This window comes from Pteropus vampyrus, unplaced genomic scaffold, assembly GCF_000151845.1.
Source record: "Pteropus vampyrus isolate Shadow unplaced genomic scaffold, Pvam_2.0 Scaffold141, whole genome shotgun sequence".
In the NCBI taxonomy this organism is placed as follows: domain Eukaryota; kingdom Metazoa; phylum Chordata; class Mammalia; order Chiroptera; family Pteropodidae; genus Pteropus; species Pteropus vampyrus.
The window spans coordinates 2,269,082-2,289,899 of NW_011888922.1; the positions used below are offsets into that span (position 1 = coordinate 2,269,082).

At 33.8% G+C, this 20,818-nt stretch overlaps 1 protein-coding gene and 1 pseudogene across 3 annotated transcripts in view; one reads left to right on the plus strand and one right to left on the minus strand.

The window, feature by feature from the left end:
* The window catches only part of RSF1 (remodeling and spacing factor 1), a 107,702-nt gene that overhangs the window by 22,850 nt on the left and 64,034 nt on the right, over positions 1 to 20,818 (plus strand). For all 3 annotated transcript variants that reach the window (XM_011368374.2, XM_011368373.2, XM_011368375.2), the window contains exon 2: positions 10,008 to 10,099. In XM_011368374.2, the coding sequence (XP_011366676.1) occupies positions 10,008 to 10,099 (92 nt within the window). The remainder of the gene's footprint in view (positions 1 to 10,007; positions 10,100 to 20,818) is intronic.
* Positions 18,842 to 18,960, minus strand: LOC111744834 (annotated as a pseudogene).

Sequence of the window (20,818 nt, forward strand, 5' to 3'; positions counted from 1 at the left end):
CTATATAAGAATGCCAGAAACATGTACTGTCTTTTACCTTAAATTCTAGAGTTATCAAATATTCACATGAACAGATCAGCTCCTTTAGAAGTCTTCAGGCAGAACCTATTTCTTATTGCATGTGTTTTATTGATACTTCAGTTGAACAGACTTAAAATCACCAACATTTTATTTAGATACCCTGGTTTGCTTATTGATCATTTTTAGCAGTCAACTGGCTGGCCTCCAAATAAGGTGTCAGCATTTTGCTTTAAACAAGACATGATCACCATCTGGTGGTGAATAACAGTAACTTTGCTTTGTATATCGCTTTATGGTTTATAAATTGTTTTCATGTACATTTTCTCATTTGTTGAAATAACTGTAGAAATTATAATAAAACCGTTCTGTTATGTATGCTTTGTATCAAGATTTCAGGAATCTGTAAGTTACCATAGTATGTTACTCATCTATCATAGTATGTTACTCAGTTATCTTTGATTGTCAAATGAATGTTGATTGAAGGAAAACTTGTTACCATGTGGAATAAAGACAATATACATTTCATAAGGAAATTCAAGTTTATATTTCTGCAGAATTGCCTTAAAAAGAAACATCAAACTGATGTAGCATCTAAAAATCATGGTATTGAATCATAAAGGGATATTCTAGTGTACTGTTAAGTTTTTAAATAAAAAGTCCCCCTTCCCCCTTATCTGCAGGGGATACATTCCAAGACCCCCAGTCAGTACCTGAAACTATGGATAGTACCAAACCCTATGTATGTTTTTTCCTATACATACATACCTCTGAGAAAGTTTAATTTATAAATTAGGCAGCGTAAAAGATTAACAACAATAACTAATGATAAAATAGAACAATTATAGCAATATACCATAATATAAGTTACGTGAATGTGGTCTCTCAAAATATCTTACTGTACTATACTCACCCTTCTTGTGATGATGTGGGATGATATAATGCCTACATGATGAAATGGAGTGAGGTGGATACACTGGACAAAAGGATGATTCACATCTGGGCAGGATGGAGCAGAATGATGTAAAATTTCATCATGCTCTTCAGAGCGGCATGCAATTTAAAACATTGTTTTTTCTGGAATTTTCTATTTTTAGACTGGTTGACCTTGGGTAACTGAAACTGCAGATAAGGGAGGGACTGTCGTAGTATGGATTATATATGATGAGGATAGGAGCCTGGTACTTTATAGAGGTCTGGTGCGAGGAAATCACTATATATAGGTATTTCTCTGGTTAAACATATAGCTTCATTATTTACTCTGTGGATGTAAGAAATGTCCAAACCTGTAGGGAATTTTTATCAGTTTATTTGAGCCAAATTGACGACAATTGCCAGGAAGCAAAATCTCAATGGATTGAGAAAATACTCCAGAGAATGGCAGTTTTGCAGCTTATTTTATACATTAGAATCAAAGGATCAGACATAAGGAAGGTTACATGAAATCCATTGGTAGTAGATTAAGGGAGTGGGAGAAAGCAAAGGGAAATCTCTGGGGTTGGCTAAAAAGTAAAACAGAGGGACACCTACTTCAATGTGGTGGATATAGGACAGTTAAAACTTAGTATTTATAGCACATAGAGATGGTATTCGGATAACAAGATAACAATGAGGGGTTCTGTGGTCTCATATTCTGGTATGGTGGGTGTGCCCAAGGGGTCTGGAAAAGATTACCCTGACATCTCAAAAGTATATTACTTAGATGAAAAAGACAATAGACAGGCTTACTTAAGGTAAAGATTGACTTTTGTCAAGGAAGCTACCATGACATGGTTTTAGTTAGGAATTTTTATGTTCAGACTATCCTATGTGGTTACTTACGATCTCTTGAGTTTGTGAGGCCCACCATGCAGGCTTCCTCTGAGCTCATCAGGTTTAATATGTGGCCCCTTTTTTGTCCACAACTCCTATATACAGATATCCATGGGAGCATTCACCTCTTCCATCCTCCCTTTGAAAGGAAAAGGGCAGGGAGAACATAAAAATAAGTTGACTGGAGTTAGTGATATTACCTGAAAGGCTCACACAGTGAACTGAAACCCAAAGCCACTATTGCCATCTTTTTCATCTCATGTTCCTCAGCATTTTCCTGTATGCTGTTAATTCAGATAATTTCTCTTTTACACCTACAGGAACTGTCTTTTTTTTCCAGCTACCTATAGAACATTTTTATTTTCCTCTCTATCTCTCCCTGTCTCTTTCCTTCTGTTTTATTTTCTTGTCCCTATTCTAGTTGATTAAATAGTTGAATGACCCAGGAACTGTGCTTGGTGCTATGAATACAGTGATAGAGGCAAATGGATCTGGCCCTAATCTTCATGGAGAGAGGAAGAAGAGGAAATAGAGGATAGATAATTACAAAGTGAGACTATAAAAATAATTAAGACTGTGACATCAAAGAGCCTACCCTTATTTTTTTCTTCTCCAGTTTATAGTTAGTTTTTATTTTCTCTTAATTGTCAACATTTGGGATAAATTTAAAACTGTGTTAGCTAGTGTGCATTATTTTCCACTTTATTTAAATATTAAAATTGCAAGATAATTTTTTCATTATTTTGTTTAACATTATGCATAAAATCAGTTCTTGTGGGTAGCTAGGCAATTTACAGCTTGGCTTGGGTTTTCGTGGGATACAGCCTCTTTGCAGGATGAACATTGTCTAAAGTAGTGTTTTTCAACCTTTTCGTGATTACATCCCTAAAGAGAAAATTTTAATTTAATTTTTAATTTCTATCTAGCAAGAGAAATTAAACACTAAGGAATAAGATTTTGTCAGAAAGCATTAAGATGTGGAAAACCATAAACCATTATCTGAGATTTTTTACCTCCCTCAAAGACCAGTTTTTATCCCCCTTGTGGGTAGCATTGCCCCTCTCCCCGCATTGAGAGTAAATACTATAGTTTTATAAATTTTCCAGCAAGCAATTTAGAAGTGGAGTGACTTTTTCAAAAGTTGTAACTATGAGAATATTAGAAAATAGTGATGATGGTTGCACAACATTGTGAATGTAATTAATGCTACACCTAAAAATGGTTTTAACAAATTTTGTTATTTGTATTTTACCACAATTAAAATTAATTATTAACTAAAACTCATTGATTTGTATACTTTAAAGGGATGAATTGTATGGTATGTGAATTACATCTCAGTAATGCTGTTGGGAAAAAAATAGATTGGGAGAAGTAGTAATAGTCTTTCTGTTGCCACAGCATCTGTTAGCTGGATTACATTTTAGAAATGGATAATATCTCAGGGTGTATAGGTAGGAGCAATGCAAGATCTAAACCCAGATACGGTGCTGTGCAGAAAAAATGACTTGATTCATAAGTTAGGTTTTCTGAACTATTCCTCCATCCATTTGATATGTAAAGAAACATTAGAAAGAGCCCTGGATTGTAAGGCCAGAGGTCTGGGCTCTTGCTCAGCTTCTTCTGTTTGATCTTGGGCAGTTCACATCACATCTTAGTTGCTAAGTTTTCCAGTCTGCCAGAGAATGTGAATTAGAACATTGCTTTCAGTTCAAAAATTCTAAGATTCCATGATTGATTCTTATTATTATAAGGCAGATAAATACTCATTTCAATATATAGACATGTATATTAAATATTAGAGCTGGAGGACTTTGATCATCTAGTACCACACCATTTATGGATGAGAAAGTTGAGGTTTGCACCTCTTTCTCCTGACTGTCTATCTGATGTTTTTCATAATATATACATAGTCATGTGCTGCATAGTGATGCATAATGAGTTTTCAGTCAGTGACAGACCACATATATGACGGTGACCTGATAAGATTATCATGAAGCTGAAAAATTCCTATCACCTAGTGACATTGTAGCTGTCATGACATCATCATGCAATGCTTTACACAAATAGCACTGTATTACCAGTGTCTACAGAATTTAGTATGGTAACATGCTGTTTGGGTTGTTACTTAAGAGCTGTAGTGGGTAACAGAATTTGTCACTCCAAAATATTTCTGTTTGGCATAAGGATTCTTTTAGGCTGGTTAATTTTAAGAGAATACAGACTTAGGAGAAGCTCTGAAAACCAAATAGAAGTTACCTTTTGTAAACTATATTTACATTTGTAAGGGAAATCTCATTTGTAGGGGTGTGTCCCTCACAATACTTGAAAGAGGGGTATAATATTATCTCTGGAAACCCTTATCCATGCAGATCACAACTTAAATCTATATAACAACCTTACCCTTGTTTACAGAGCTTTTCCTGGTAATGTCCTGTAACTGAGTCTCCCCGCCCCTATTATCTTTTGTCTTCAGCTGAAGATGGTATTTAGGGTGGTGACTTCAACTATTTTCCCATGTCTCTCCCATGTATAAATGAGGGATACATGCTATTAAACTTTTTTTCCTCCTATTAATATCTTATGTGACAAGGATGTTCCAGCCAAGAACGTAGAAGTGTAGAGGGAAAATTATTTTTCCTCCCCTACAGAGCAGTAGTCTTGAGCCATTTCTTTGCTTTTCAGAAAACTAGGATAATTAATTAAATGAACTCTATGAAGATAATGTATATAAGCACATAACAGCTATTTCAAGGATCAAGTGACCTGTGGGACTAGTCTCATTCTTGCTAAAACTGTGCTCCCCCAAAAGAGTTTGTAAAAACTGGGAAGTAAATAAAGCTTTTTATATGCTTATTTTTCAGTCACTGCATCTGAACTCAATGTTCTTTTATCAATGGCCTACATAAAATCAACTTTTTGTGACTGAGTATATCTCTGCTTATAGGCATAGAAGTTGTTTAAAAGACTTTATTGAGAAATGAGAAGAATTATGTCATTTAATTATTATGATCTGCCGTAAATTTCTACCATTCAGAAAGCAGAATCATAAGTAACAAGACTAGAATCGCAGAAGCAGCAGTATTTTTAAGGCTTGGTACTGGAAAGATGCTTTTAAAAATATTAAAATGTAGAACATCTTTGGGTGATTGGATCAGTAACACAGTCTGGAATTCTACCACTTTCTGCTGCTTCATACCTACATCATCTTGGCAGGCCTTTCACACAGCCCCTGGCTTTTCTTCTGCTTTAGAATCTTTCACCTCCTGAAGGCCTGTAAAAGAAAAATGGATCTGTTAAAGATTATGTATCAAATCTACCATGTGAAAAGGTAGAGATCTTCATTCAGTTGGGACAAAACCTGTACTTTTTAGAATGACATGAATGAAGTTAATAATTCTTTAGAAGGAAATTAATAATTACCAAATGTTCTGAAAAAGATACGGTTTAGAAAGTTTCATGCGATAAATAAGTGAATTTACAGATTCTCAGTCTGTATTTTAGAAAACGATCATGCGTTTTAAAAATATGATTGATAATTTTCAGCTGCACTATCCAAAACCATAGCCACTTGCCACATGTGGCTATTTAACTCTAAATTAATTTAAAATAAATAAAATTAAAAGTTTAGTTGCTCAGTTTTATTAACAGCATATCAAGTGCTCATTAGTTCCATGTAGCTAGCTAATGGCTACTGTATTGGAAAGTGCATATATAGAATATTTCCATCATCATAGGAGGGTCTATTGAATATATAGCATTGCTTTAGAGAATACAGTAGGCCCTCCATATCTGCAGGTTCTTACATCTGCAGATTTAACAAACAGCTTATTGAAAATATTTGGGAGAAAAAATTATGTTGTCACTGATGTGTACTATGTAGTTAGACCTGTAATGGTTGGGTCTGTACTGCATAGGTACAGATTTTTTTATTGTTATTATTCTCTAAACAATACAATATAACAACTATTTACGTAGCATTTACTTTGTATTAGGTATAAGTAATCTAGAGATGATTTAAAGTATAAGAGACGATGCGCATAGGTTATTTGCTAATAAAATGTCATTTTATGTAAGGGACTTTCAGCAACTGTGGATTTTGGGGGGAGGCAGCTGGACCCAATCTTGAGGATACTGAGGGATGACTGTACAAAGTATGAGAATTTTGATATTTTCAGTTTAATGTTGATTAATTTTTCTGTTGAAGTTTTTACCTGTTTATTACCAGTTGGCAGATATTAAGAGCTACTAGTGTCCATAAAAGTTATCAGCTTGTCACTTCTATTTGTAACAACCAATATAAGTAAACTAGATATATAACAATATAATATAACAATATAAGTGTCAACTAGATTTATTATAGTGACTTTCACAATATGTACAAGTATCAAATAATTATGTTATACATGTGAAACTGATACACTGTTACATCGGTTATATCTCAAAAATATGTAATTGTTATTAAATTGTGGTTTATAAATTTTAGTTTTAAATATGGTTCAGTACAGTAGCCACTAGCCATATGTGACTCTTGAGCACTTGAAATATGGCTGTTGTGAATTGAAATGTACTGCAAGTATAAAATGCACGGTATATTTTGAATACTTAGTACCAGAAAAACAAAGATGTAAAATGGATGAAAGGGATCAAAAGGTACAAACTCCCAGATATAAAATAAATACGTCATGGTGATGCAATGTGCAGCATGGTGACTACAGCTAATATTACTGTATTGCATATTTGAAAGTTGCTAAGCAAGTAGATCTCAAGTTCTCATTACAATAAAAATTTTTGTAAGTTGACAAACTAAGTTGACAGATGGGAACTAGACTTATTGTGGTGATCATTTCTCAGTGTATACAAACATCAAATCATTATGATGTACACTCAAAACTAACAATATGTCAGTTATATCTCAGTTTTAAAAATGAATAAATTTTAAAAATCAAGTAAAAGATGTAAAATATCTGAAATTTTAAAGACTGATTACATGTTGAAATAGCATTGGAATATATAGTGTTAAATAAAATATATTATTGAAATTAATTTCGACCTCTGTTTTTACTTTTATGAGTGAACTACTAGAAAATTTTAAATTATGCAACTTATCTCATATTTCTGTCAGACAGTGCTTTGCAAAGCTAATGCTTTAATAATCAAATCAAATATATACTATTTCTATGTGCCTAGATCAATAATGACTACATTTGTAAAGTGGGATGAAAAACACTTTTTGTATATACTTTTGTCCTTGGAGTTTTAAAAATAGTTTCAATTGTATCAATTTTTTTTATGATTTTATATATCTATGTGGTATGGAGGACATGCATAGCTTTTAGCCAACTCCTAAATGAGTGATACAGACAGACCGTATAAATATTATGGGCATTCCAAGGACAGAGCTGTTGCTGGAATCATCGGAAAGCTATCTCAGAGACTTTTATTTACCAGATATTGAAAGATGAATATGTTTCAAGTGGGCAGAATACAATAAGCTGGAGGGCTTGAATAAAGCCCAGATAGTGAACTGGATATGCTCAGTGGATAGTGAACAGGGGAGAATGATTTGAATCAAGGATTTCAGTGTAGAAGTGAGAGAGGATTGGAGAGTTAGGTTGAGGCTAAATACTGGGATACAGTAAGAAATCTGGATGAGTTTATATAGGTATTTAGGGGCCATAAAAGATATGTATGAACTGGGAAGTGACGGAAGCAGTATTTTTGGGAGATTGATTTGCTTACAGGAAATTACCTAGCTTTTTTTCTGAAGTGAGAAACTACAGTGATATCCTAGAAAAACTGGGGAAATAGGGAACAGGTTTGAGAAGTAGGAGTGCAGGATCATCAAGACTAGAGTGGGAAAAAGTGGAAGGGAAAAATTGAAACAGAACTTGATTCCCCAAATATGATAGAAATAAAAATGAAGATATTTTAGTTTTCTGATATGTTTTACAGTTTTGAAACCGTAAGATAACCAATGCAGCCCTTTATTGTGGATGAAGAATTTGAGATTCAGTGTTAAAAGAACTTGACCAGAATTATAGCTCCTTGTATTACCTGGTAGAGCTGAGAATTGAGCCCAGGGGTTTTTCTCCCTAATGTATTGTCTTTGGCATCTGCTCTATTGCCTAGGCCAGTGCCTCAGGTTTTCTTGACTTTTTATCACTTTACACAGTCAATCACTGAGTTTTATTTTTTGTTTCCTAAACATTTCTCAAATCTGCCCTGTTCTCTCTACCTTTGTTTAGGTTACTCCCATCGTTCTGGATCGATACTTTCCTGAATTTATATCTTATCTCAGCCATGTACCACACCTCCTAAAACAAGCAAATAAAAGCAGTCTGTCTTCCTATAGTTCAGTCACTGAGATCTTTCTAAATTCCTGAGCAATCTCTTGACTAAACTTTTAAATAAAATATAAACTTCTTAGCCTGGCCTTATAAGGCTCTTCATAATTATGCCCCTTTTCTGTGTCTATGCCTCCAGTTCCATGATTACATTTACATCTCTCTGTATCTGTAGTTACTTCTGTAAGCAGCGCACTTTCCCCCTTTTCTCTACTCCACTCTCAATCCCATACTCCGGTCTTGGCTTAGTATAATTGTCTATTATTGCGGTGTTTATAACCACCGCTCCTAGCTTCTCTCCCTTACCTCCAACTCACCCATGGTCTAACCTCCCTAAGAAGACTCACTTAAGTAGGCTTATTAAGGGCAGAGACTATTTCTTGCTTACTAATAGAGGACCCACAGAAATTTGTTGAACGACTGAATGCTTTTATACTTAAAGGTCGTTTCAAGTTGGAAGTAGCTTTCTTGGAGAATAAAGAATCTGAAAGAATGACTGAAAAAAATTAGTCCATCATTTACCAACCTGTACTTCAGAGTGCTTGTATCCTACAAACATTGCGTGTTTCACACACACAAAAAAATTCCATGATCACATATTAGGGAATGCTGCCAATTTTATTTCTATCTTGGATATGCACAATGCACATAAGAACAATCAAGGTTTCAAGAAGTCCCGTGGTCAAATGTTATTTTTGATTCAGCATTTTCCTAAAATATTTAATAATGGAACCTTTGTAGATAGTATACCTATAATTTCTTTTAGGTTATTAGTGGTATTTGGTATTTTGGAAATGCTAAACTTGACAGGCTTGTGTGTCCTTTATTTCCCTCAGGTCTAATTAATATAATTAAACAACATAATCAGATCATGCCCAAGGGATAGTTGGAGGAACTCCAGTTGTTTACAGTTAGAAGCGAAAACCTGAGGGAAGATGTAGCAATCTTCAAATATTTGAAGGTTCCAATAGAAGAGGAATTGAAAGTATTGTCTTTGAAACTAGAGAATGAGAGGAAGAACCAGGGGAGGAAGGCAGATTTTGATTTCGGTAAGGGTAACTTTCTAATAATTAGAGCTTTGGAAGGTAAGTAAATTTTCTGTTCCTAAAGGTTGTCATGCATCAATCTATAAGGATGCTATAGAGGAGTTTAGCACAATAGATAAGAAGATACAGATTGGAAGAATGGTTTTCTAAAACAGTTTGAAAATCATTAGACTATTTCTGAGATATCTATCAACTTGAGATTTACGTTTCTTGATTCCTTTTTAATCCTGTGAATCTATTTCGGTCTGCATCTCAGTAAAGAAACCAAATATGTGTTATGAAAAACATTAGTTTTTCATTAGTAGAAATTTTGGTTGTACAGCTAAGTGCTTTTACTTGATGCTTTTAAAAAATAGACTTTATTTTTTAGAGCAGTTTTAGATTCACAGAAAAATTGAGCACTAAGTACAGAGATTTTCCATATACTCTTCCCACTCACACAATCTCCCCCACTATCCACATCCTGCACCACAGTGGTACATTTGTTAAAATTGATGAACCTACACTAACACATCATGATCACCCAAAAGTCCTTTACTTTAGAGTTCACTCTTACTTGATGGTATTTTGAAAGAAAATATGAATGTACCTATTCATCTTTAAGAAAGTAGTTTTCAGTTATTTCTTGCCCTAGTTTAGTCTTTTCTGATTCAGAGATCTAAAAGATAACTAACATCAACATCCTCTTTTTTGAAAAATTATTCAGCTTTGGGGAAAGTTCTTCTATAATTTAAATGTTTACACATTTTTAATTTTGCTGGCTAACAGTATTTTTTTCCCTTTTAAGTACCAAAAGAATTGGTGGAGCTCCATTTGAAGTTGATGAGGAAGATTGGCAAATCCGTTACAGCAGACAGATGGGAAAAATATTTGATCAAGGTAAATATTTGTAAATTACCTTCTCTATTAGTGAAATATTACTCTACCTAGCATAAGTTTATGTTATGTTTCATAATAAGCTAACCTTTAAAATAGTCTACCAAAAGTTCTAAAATATGACTTAGAAATCCATATGATTGCTATCATTATGTGATTCTCTTTTGCAGATTCTAAGCAATACTCTTGAGTCCTAAAGTTAGATTTCAGAGGTATTATGTCTGTTGTGCCCAACACTGTGCTCAGGACTTTTCATGTCTTGTCTCATTCAGTCCTTGAAATCATCCTGATCAAATCAAGTAAGAGGCAGATAAGGCCCAAGAAAGTCGTCATTTCCTTGAGATTACACAGTATGCATAGGCAGAGCCAGAATTTGTCTCTTAAAAATGTCCAAAGACCTTTAGGTCATCATGGGAGACTTTTAAGTTACCAACAAGGCCAAACCTATCCTTAATGAGAACAACCTAGGTAATCAGAAAATGGTTGCTTTAGGATGAACTCTATCAAAGGAAAAATTGCTTAGAATTGCATCCAAACTCTGAAGGCCACAGAGTTTTTGGAAGCCTAAGCTGATGTAGGTACATACCTCCGTGATGTTTTTTGGGGTATTTGGAATTCTGTAATATACAGGATATTGTTATATTTTTAGATTATTGAAAAAACTATGTAATTTTCTAATTTTCTTAAAATATCTATGTTTATGTATCCATGTGTTTTCATATTTGGTTTTTGTGTTTTTTAGTGAGGGAATATATATGATTATAGAGTGCTATGAAAAGAGGGAATAGGAGTTGTCTATATTTATTATAAAAATCACATGTGCTATTTCAGTTATCTTTGCTGTATAACTCATCACTCTGGGTCAGGAATTTGGAAAGGTCACTTTTACCATATTCTGTTGGTTGAAACAACCACAAAACCACCCAAATTCAAGAAGAAATACAGACCCCCAAACTCTGAATTGTAAGAGTGGCTTAACTTTCGGAAAACTCAACATGAAATACATGTGGATATTTTTGCACAAGTGTGAAGCATTGCAAAGTTGGCTCAGCATTTTAATAGTGTGGGATTTTCTAAAAGCCTGATTAACTGATGTTTAATTAAATCTCTGAAATATGTTAAACTGAACGATGAGCAAATTTTTAACTATTCAGAGTGCTTTTAAAAATACTAGTGAAGTTGCTGTTTGCTTTTAACAAATATTTATTAATGATTAACAGTCAAAGTTCTGGGGCTTAAAAAGAGATGGTGGAAAATCAGTACACAGATTTTAACATTTTTAAGAGGTAGACTTTTGTAAATAAATGTTTATTAAAGTGGGTTTGTTCGTAGAATAGAGGTTAGAAATATCTTGTATACTAATTCCAGCTCTACTGTTAACAAACGTTAGGACCATGGGTAATGTACCTTGCCCCCTGTGTCTTAGTTTCTTTGTAAAATGTGAAAAATGGGCGAGATGATTTTATATAAACCCTTTCTGTTTTACGGTTATTTTTTTAATTGAGTTACCTTCACATAACATAAAATTTGCCCTTTGAACATATACAATTCACTTTTTTTTAGTATGTTCACAAGGTTGTGCAACCATCACCATTGTCTAAACCAGAACATTTTCATCACCCCAAAAAGAAATGCCATACCCATTAGTAATTACTCCCCTGAGTCCTTAATTACTTCCCTGAGTCTTTAACAACCACCGATCTGTTTTTTGACTTTATGAATTTGCCTATTCTGAATGTTTCATATAAATAGGATCATATAATATGTGCCGTTTGTGTCTGCCCTGTGTCACTTAACATATTTTTAAGATTCATTCATGTTGTAGCATGTATCAGAACTTTGTTTCTTTTTATGCCTGAATAATATTCCATTGTATGTATGGATAATACTACCACAGTTTATTTATCCAGTTATCAGATATTTGGCTTGGTTCCATCTTTTGGCTGTTGTGAATAGTGCTGCTATGAATATTTGTGTACAAGTTTTTGGGTAGACGTATGGTTTCCTTTCTTTTGAGTGTATATCTAGGGTGGAATTGCTGGGTCACATGGTAATTCTTTTAACTTTTTGAGGAACTGCCAGACTGTTTTCAAAGCAGCCGTACCATTTTAGATTTCCACTAGGAATGTATGAGAGTTCCAACTTTTCCACATCCCTCCTCACCAACACTTACTATGTTATTAATTGATTTTAACCATCCTATTGGGTATGAAGTGTTATCTCATTACGGTTTTGATTTTCAATTCCCTTATGACTAAATGATGTTGAGCATTTTTCACATGTTTGTTGGTCTTTGCATATCTCTTTTTGGAAAATGTCTATTTCCTTGCCCATTTTTTAATTGTTTGTCTTTTTATTGAGTTTTAAGAGGTTTTTGGAAAAAAAATATATTTTAGATACTAGACCCTTACCAGATATATGATTTGCAAGTAGTTTCTCTCATTTTGTGTGTTGTCTTTTTACATTCTATGTAATGTCTTTTAAAGCATGAAAGTCTTAATTTTAATGCAATCCAATTTATTTTTTCTTTTGTGGCTAGTGCTTTGGCATCATAGAGAAGAAACTATTGCTCAACCCAGGGTTACCAAAATTTAATCTTCAATTTTGTTATAAGAGTTTTGTAGTTTTAGCTCTTAAATTTAGATCTATGATCCATTTTAAGTTAATTTCTGTATATGCTGTGAGATAGAGGTCTGCCTACATTCTTTTGCACATGGATATCCAGTTGTCCATTACCATTTGTTGATAAGACTCTTCTCTTTTACCCATTGAATTCACTTGACGTCTTTGTAGAAAGTCAGTTGACCATAAATGTGAGGATTTCTGAAGTCTTTATTCTGTTGACTTGTATCATTCTTTATGCTGCTACTATACTGTCTCGATTATTGTAGCTTTGTGGTTTTTTAAATTGTCTTTTTCAAGATTGTTTTGATTATTCTGCATCACTTGGATTTCCTTATGCATTTAAGAATTAACTTACCAATTTCTGCAAAAATGGCAGTTGGAATTTGGATAGAGATTGTGCATAATCTGTAGATAAGGTTGGAGAATATTGGTTTGTTAACCAGGATACCTTTTAAAATATTTAGGTCTTTAATTCCTTTCAAAAGTGTTTTGTAGTTTTCTGAGTCCAGTCTTAATACTTCTTTTGTTCAATTAATTCCTTAGTATTTGGGGATTTTTTGGAGTTATTGAAAATGGAATTGTTTTCTTCATTTCATTTGTAGATCATTCATTACTAGTGTATAGAAATGCCACTAATTTTTGTATATTGATCTTGTATCTTAACTTTTCTAAACTCATTTATTAACTTAGTTTTGTGTGTGTGTGTGTGTGTGTGGATTCTTAAGACTTTCTGTATGCAAGATTATGTCATCTGCAAATATAGTTTTACTTCCCACTTTCCATTCTGAATGCCCTTTATTTCTTACATAATTGCTCTCACTAGAACCTCTGGTATATTATTGGATAGAAATAATAGAGATGTTGAAAGCAGACATCCTTGCCATGTTCCTGATCCGTGGGGGAAATTTTTCAGTTTTTAAATTAACATTTTGTGTGATTTTAGCCAAGAGATTTTCATAGATATTCTGTATCAGATTGAAGAAATTCTCCTTTTTCTATTTGTTGAATGTTTTTGTCATGATAGGTACTGAATTTTGTCAAATGTTTTTTTTTCTGCATCTATTGAGATACCATGTGGATTTTGTCCTTTATTCTATTAATATGGTGTATTACATTGATTAATTTTCATATGTCGAAACCTTGTAGTCTTGCAGTCAGTCCCACTTGGTCATAGTCCATAATCTTTTTAATAACGTTGCTAAATTTGTTTTGTTGATTTAGAGGAATTTTGTGCCTATGTTCATAAGGTATATTTGTTATTTTCTTGAGATGTTTTCGTCTGGTTTTGGTAGCTGGGTAATACTGGCCTCAGAATGAGTTGAGAAATGTATCTTTTTAAATTTTTTTGCAAGTGTTTGTGAAGTATTAGTGTCAATTATTTAAACGTTTATTAAAATTTAGCAGTGAAGCCATCTGGGCTTGGGCTTTTGTTGTTGAAAAATATTTTTTGGTTTGTTTACTCATTCTCTTTACTGTCATAGGTCTCTTCAGATTTGTATTTCTTCTTGAGTCAGTTTCAGTAGTTTGTGTCTTTCGAGGAAATTGGCCATTTTATCTTGCTTTTCTAGTTTATTGGCGTACATTTTTTCACATAATTCACTTAAAATCCTTTTTATATAAAGTCAGTAGTAATATCCCTTCTTTCCTCATTTTACCAATTTGAATGTTCTCTTTTTTTTTCCTTGGTCAGTCTAGTAAGAGGTTTGTCAATTTTGTTGATCTTTTTAAGAACCAATTTTTGTGTTCATTGAATTTCTCTGTTGTTTTTTCTATTTGATTATTTCCTCCTCCTTGCTTGGGTTGAGTTTGCTCTTCTTTTCTAATATGTTAAGGTGGAAGTTTTGGTTATTAATTTGAGATCTTCCTCTTTTATAACAGTCATTTTCAGCTATTATAGTCCATCTAATCCCTGCTTTAGCATCATTCCACAAATTGGTATGTTCTATTTCATTTTCGTTCATCTCAAAGTATTTTTTCTTTTCCCTGGTGATTTCCTCTTTGACCCATTGGTTATTTAGTAGTATGTCATTTAATTTCCACCTATTTATGAATTTTCCCATTTTTTTCCGGTTGTTGATTTCTAATTTTATTCCATTGTGTGGCACATATTTTGTGTGATGATGATTCCATTAATTTTATTGAGACTTGTTTTATGGCCTCATTTAACATATATTAGGTCCTTCTTCAGTATTAAAAAGTAATTTTTCTACTTATATACTTATTGAGATTTTTTCATTTTGTATTTATATTTATTCTTTTTCTCTGATTTTTAAGACTTTTGCTGCCCTATAAGTAAAGTTTACACATACATTCCTTATGTAGAAATGTATATTTTTCCCTTATCCATTTGACATGTTAAAGTCTACTATTTATTAAAGAAGTGTAAGCTCTCCCATAACTATTTTCCTTCAGCTGCCACCTATCCTCTTCTTCCAGACCCTTGTATTAGTTATCTATTGCTTTCATGACAAATTACCCCAAACTTAGCAGCGTAAAACAACAAACATTGAACATTTATTATCTCAAAATTTTTGTGTGTTAGGTATTTGAGTGTGGCCTAGCTCGGTGCCTCTGGCTCATAGTCTCTCATTAAGCTGTAGTTAAGCTGTCAACCTGGCCTGCAGTCTCATCCAAATACTCAAGTGTGGGAAGATCCATTTCTAAGTTCTATCACATGGCCATTGACAGGATTCAGCTCACAACAGTGCAGCCCCATAGGGCATTGCTTCTCTATAGGGCAGCTTACAGCATTCCATCAGAGCCAGTGAGTAAGAGAGAATGCCTGAGATATAAGTCATGTCTTTTTATAACCAAATCTTAGAAATGACATACTGTTACTTTTGCTATGTTCTGTTAGAATGAAATCACTAGTAGATTTGGTTTATGACCAAAGGCCCAGGGAGGCAGCAAAGGGAAGGGAATCACATAAGGGCAGTGAATACTGGGAGGTGAAGATCATTATGGGCTACCTAAAGGCTTTCTCATTTATAGCAAACCTCTTGAATTAACTTTCTTTATTTGCTATACTATTTCTTTAACCTCTCATTCACCCTTCAGTTTGTTGACTTTTTTTCTTCTCTCTGCACCATTCCATTCCAATAAAATTTCTTTTACTGAGCAAGGGTTTGAGCAGTTCCTTATTGCTAAATTCAAATGATACTTTTTATTCCATATCTTCTCAATTTTTCAGGTTGTTCTTTCCTTGAAACACCCTTCTTTTGGCTTCTTTCCTACAACATTATACTGATTTTTCTTCTATCCCTAGTAGTATACTTTGCTAGATCTTTCTTTTTGTCTAAGCTCCTAAGTTTTTGTACTTCAGAGCTTTGTTCTAGACCCTCTAGTCTCATTTTATGCACTCTTCTGGATGATCTTATCTATTCCCTTGACTTTACACCACATATGCTAATGACTTATATTTTCATCCTGAATCTTCTTAGTTCCAAAGCCAATTTACTCAACTACAGAATGAACATCTTTACTCCAAAAACAAAGTGAATCTACATTCAGGTAGAGACTAAACCATTCTAACAAAGAGATAAGAAATAAGAAGAAATAAATTTATTTCTCTCTATAATAACAATCTGACTGATCTAGACTTTTGAGACAGCTGTGTTCCATGAGATTATTCAGGGTCCAGGTTCTTATCTGTTTCATTGTTCCACCCTACAGCATTTTGCTTTTCTGTGTTGTACAATGTACTTTAGCTGCAGGAAAGGGAAAGAAAGAAAGCCCAGGGCAAGCAATCTTCTTTTAAGAAAGTGAGGCAGAAAGAAGTTACATATATTATTTCTGTTCTTCCATTGGGAAGAATATAGTCACATGATCATACCTATTTGTATAAGATGTTAGAAAATACCAACTCTTCCTGAGTGACCATATGCTCTGGCGGCCAGATTTGTGTGGAACAACTATAAAAGATTTGGTACCCCTCCCATTTCCCTGCTGATAAATTCAGGCCTGGCCATGTAACTTGGCTTTGGTCAGTGAAATGCAAGGAAAAGTAGTATGTTACACTTTGGGGCAGAAGCTTTAAGAGCAGTGCATATTCTCCGTGTTCTCTGTTCCCTTTGTTATGATGACTGACACTTTTCTAGGTAATGCTGCTCATTTTGGGGTGAAGATGATATGTAGAAGAGCCACAGTCAAACTGTTATCAACATATAGTGTAGCCCAGGAATAAACTTTTGTTGCTGTAAACCTAGGGGTTGACAAGCTATTTCTTATAAGATCACGTGGTAAATATTTTAGGCTTGTGGTTTTTAAAGTCTTTTTTTCAATTACAAGACAATTTTTAAATGAATGGATAATGGCTATGTTCCAATAAAACTTTATTTATAAAAACAAGCACTGTGGGCCAACCACTATTGTCAACCATTGAGATTCAGTGTCATTTTGTTAATGCAGCATAATTTAGACTACTCTAACTGATACCCTTGGTTAAATAGCACCAAAAGCCCCAACCTACTTAACCAAACCAAAAATCTCAAATATCATCCTTGGCTCTTTTCTCATTTCTCAAAGTAAATCCTGACCTCTCTTTGTCTCTGAGCTTTTTATTTAACAGATGATGGTATTAAGACCCAAAGAGAAATACTTGTTGTTGGTCATGTATCTAAGTTAGTAAAAGATAATCAGAACTTGGATAGATCTGCTGTTACTTTTATAGTATTTTTTAGTAACATATAGAATTTATTGTTTCTTGTCTTGGCAAATGGTACCACTGTCCAGTCATCAAAACAGAAACCTGCTGGTCATTTTGGATTTCTCTTTTGTCCTTCACATCTGATATATTACCAAGCCCTAATTGATTTAGCCTCCTTAATCTCTCTCAACTCAAACCTACTCAATCCATGTTGCCTCTACCCTAATTGTGGTCATTGTCTCTCACTTGGTTTATTGTGGGAACCTCTATGTTGGTTTCCCTGTCTCTAGTCTAGTCACTCAGTTAACACTACAGTTAAAAATGATAAAGTGAAAATCAGAGGGATCTTTCTCCTCTGTTTTAATCCCTTAAAGTATGAGTCCTTGTCTTCTGAATAGAAAATAAATTTCTTAATATGGCAACAAAGTCATTGATGTGATGGTCCCTGATTTTTTTTCTGTGGATTCTTTTCTTGCTCTTCTATCTGCCTCATCAATATGTACTATATTCTGTTGTTCAGAACTGTTTTTGGTTTCCAGAATAGTCATGCTCTTTTGGCTCCTTGGTTCTTTGTATATGACTAAAGTAGGCATATAGCACTTTGAGTCTTCTACCACTCTTTTAATATATTATCTTGTTTTATTTCTTTCATTGTATTTATCACTCTCTAAAATCACATTGCTTACTTTTTAAGTCTGTCTCCTCAAGAATCAAAGCTTTGTGAGGGCAAGGATTTTTGTCAATCTCTGTTACATTTTTAACACCTGAACTAGTGCCTGACATGTAACTGTTGCTCAATAAATATTTGTTCAGTTAAGTGGGTGAATGAATGAACACTTTTCTTGCAGAAGTGTGTGTGTGTGTCAGTGTCTCAGTAGTGTTCGCCCCTCAATCTTCATCACTGATAGTCCATGTTTACATAATATTTTATAGTTGCCCTCCATAAAGCATTTCTTTCTGAGCATATAGTACTTGGTGAGGGTATGTAAAATAGATCTCTGGTCTCAGAGATCTCAGTTCTGTAGGATTAGGGCTCCACTCTTATGACATCATTTAAGCTTAATTATCTCCTTAAACACCCCATCTTTAAATACAGACGCATTGGGAGTTAGGGCTTCAACATATGAATCTTGAGACACAATTCAGTTCATAATATGAAGTATTTTATTGGAAGAACATAATTGTGCTAATTAATAAAAAGGGAAGGGGAGTTGAAAACTGCTGCTCTCATAAATTCTGTAGTTCCTTCAACATAAGAATTTATTTAAATTGCATTCACATGCAATTGTTTAAGAGCCCATTTATTTTATAAAAGAGAGACTCAAACTGTCTTTGCTGGGATTTTAGATCTCTTAATTTCTTAGTAATTTATTTAGATTCATAAAATCTTAAGTGATGCAAATACTTCATGTATTGGCATGAGGATTTGTTGGGGTCATTAAAACTTTTTATATTTTTTCTTTCTTTTTTTTAACCTCCTACAGCACCTAGTATTCTTAGGTGGTCTCCCATCCAAGTGCTAATCAGACCTGACCCTACTTAGCTTCTGAGATCAGACGAGATTGGGTACATTCAGGGTGGCATGGCCGTAGACTAAAACTTTGATTTATGTTATTGTATGCTTCTATAAATTGTAGAATCTTGACTAGTGATTTCTAGACTAAAGATAAAAAATATTGAATTAAGAATCAAGAGATCTAGCTCTGCTGTTAAGTTTTTGATCCTGGGTGAATTCATTTTATATTTCTATAACTTGGCACATCCTTCCAATTAAAACATGAAAGAACACTCAGAAAAAAGAATGCCCTAAATCTCAATTTTGCAAATCATCGGGTAGTAATTTATGGAAATGCAAATTGTCAGTTCACCAGTAATTTTCTTGAATTTCTCAAGTAAATAAAAGATTTATTTCGAGTGTAAAAACTCCCTTGGAAGGAAAAATGACCCCATTTACTTATGTTATTGCTTTGTTTTGGGTAAGTGGTTAGCTCCAAAATAAAAATGTTTGGAGAAGCTATGCTGTAATTTTTCTCTTACTAGCCCAATTGACAGGATAACTTGGATTCTAACATCATGCGAAATTCCTTACCATCTTGGTTGTAGTAATAATAACATCTGCTTCCACGCTATTCTTTGAAATCCATTAACACTTCTAAAATGTCCACTTGAAAACTTTTGGGTAACATTTTGTTTAAAAATAGTAATACTGAATAAAAAAATGTATAACTTCATTATGTTATAGTCAGTCTTCTCAAAATTGCCCACATATGCTGTTTTTGCTTTTTACTTCCTACCGAATCAATCTTCCCTGTCTGGTCTCTGTCCCCACTAGGCCACCAAAAATGAGCTTTTTCAAAACAAGCCTTGCCATGTTGTCAAATCCAGTGGACATTTCTTCAGTTCTTGTTTATTAAACTTTTTATCATTCTTCCACAGTTGAATCATTTTTAATCTCTCAGCTTTCCTTGGTTTCTTTCTACCGCTGGCTACACTTTTCCTATTTTCTTTTGCTGGCTCTTCTCTCTAACCACTAAAACATTTCATGTGTAGCACACAGAACAGAATTATCTAATGGAAAAGCTGGAAGATGCCTGAACATAATTCATTTAAACATGAGATCTAACCATAAATATGGTTAGCTAGGAATCCATAGCTACTAAAGCTAGCAGATTTTCATCCACCTATTTAGTAAACTTTTTTTTTTTTTTCTCTATTTAGTGATGTCCTAGTTTGTAAGGCACTTAGTAAGTACTGCCAGGGATATATGAGACACTGATGTTCATGAGTCTGGGGCTCAGTAAAGGAAGAAAACTAAAATAGTATACAAATAAATAATGCCAGACAGAATATAAATGCTTTAAGTGCAGTGTGGTATCAGGATAAAGTAGTTTTGTGGGTATGCAGATATACTTAAAATTTTCTCATCTATTCAATGTTTGTGATAAAGATTATTACTGATAAAAAACTAGATGAGATTGATTTCTTTCCTTCTTTCTAAAGAATAATGCTTAGGAAAATAATTCAAAAGATATAAGTAGGCCAAAGTGGTAAGGTAGGAAGTGTTCAACATGAAAGCATACTTAGAGCTAAGCGATCACTCAGTAATATTTATGGAAGGCATTTAGAACAGCTGATACGGGTTATATGGTAGGCAAAAGTTTGATCGTTATGGTTTTCATTCTTTGGTAATATATCATGAATATTTTACATGGCAAAAGAGGCTTTATGGATATAATTAAATTTATTAATCAGTTGACTTTAAGATGGGGTGATTATCTTGAATTATCCAAATGGGCCCAATGTAAATTACATGAGCTCTTAAAAACAGAAGAGGCAAGCAAAGTCAGAGATATTTGAAGTGTTAGGAGGACTCAAAACCCTATTCTCCTTGAAAATGGAGGGTGACATGGAAAGCATCAAAAGAAGTGAATTCTGCCACCAATCTGAATGAG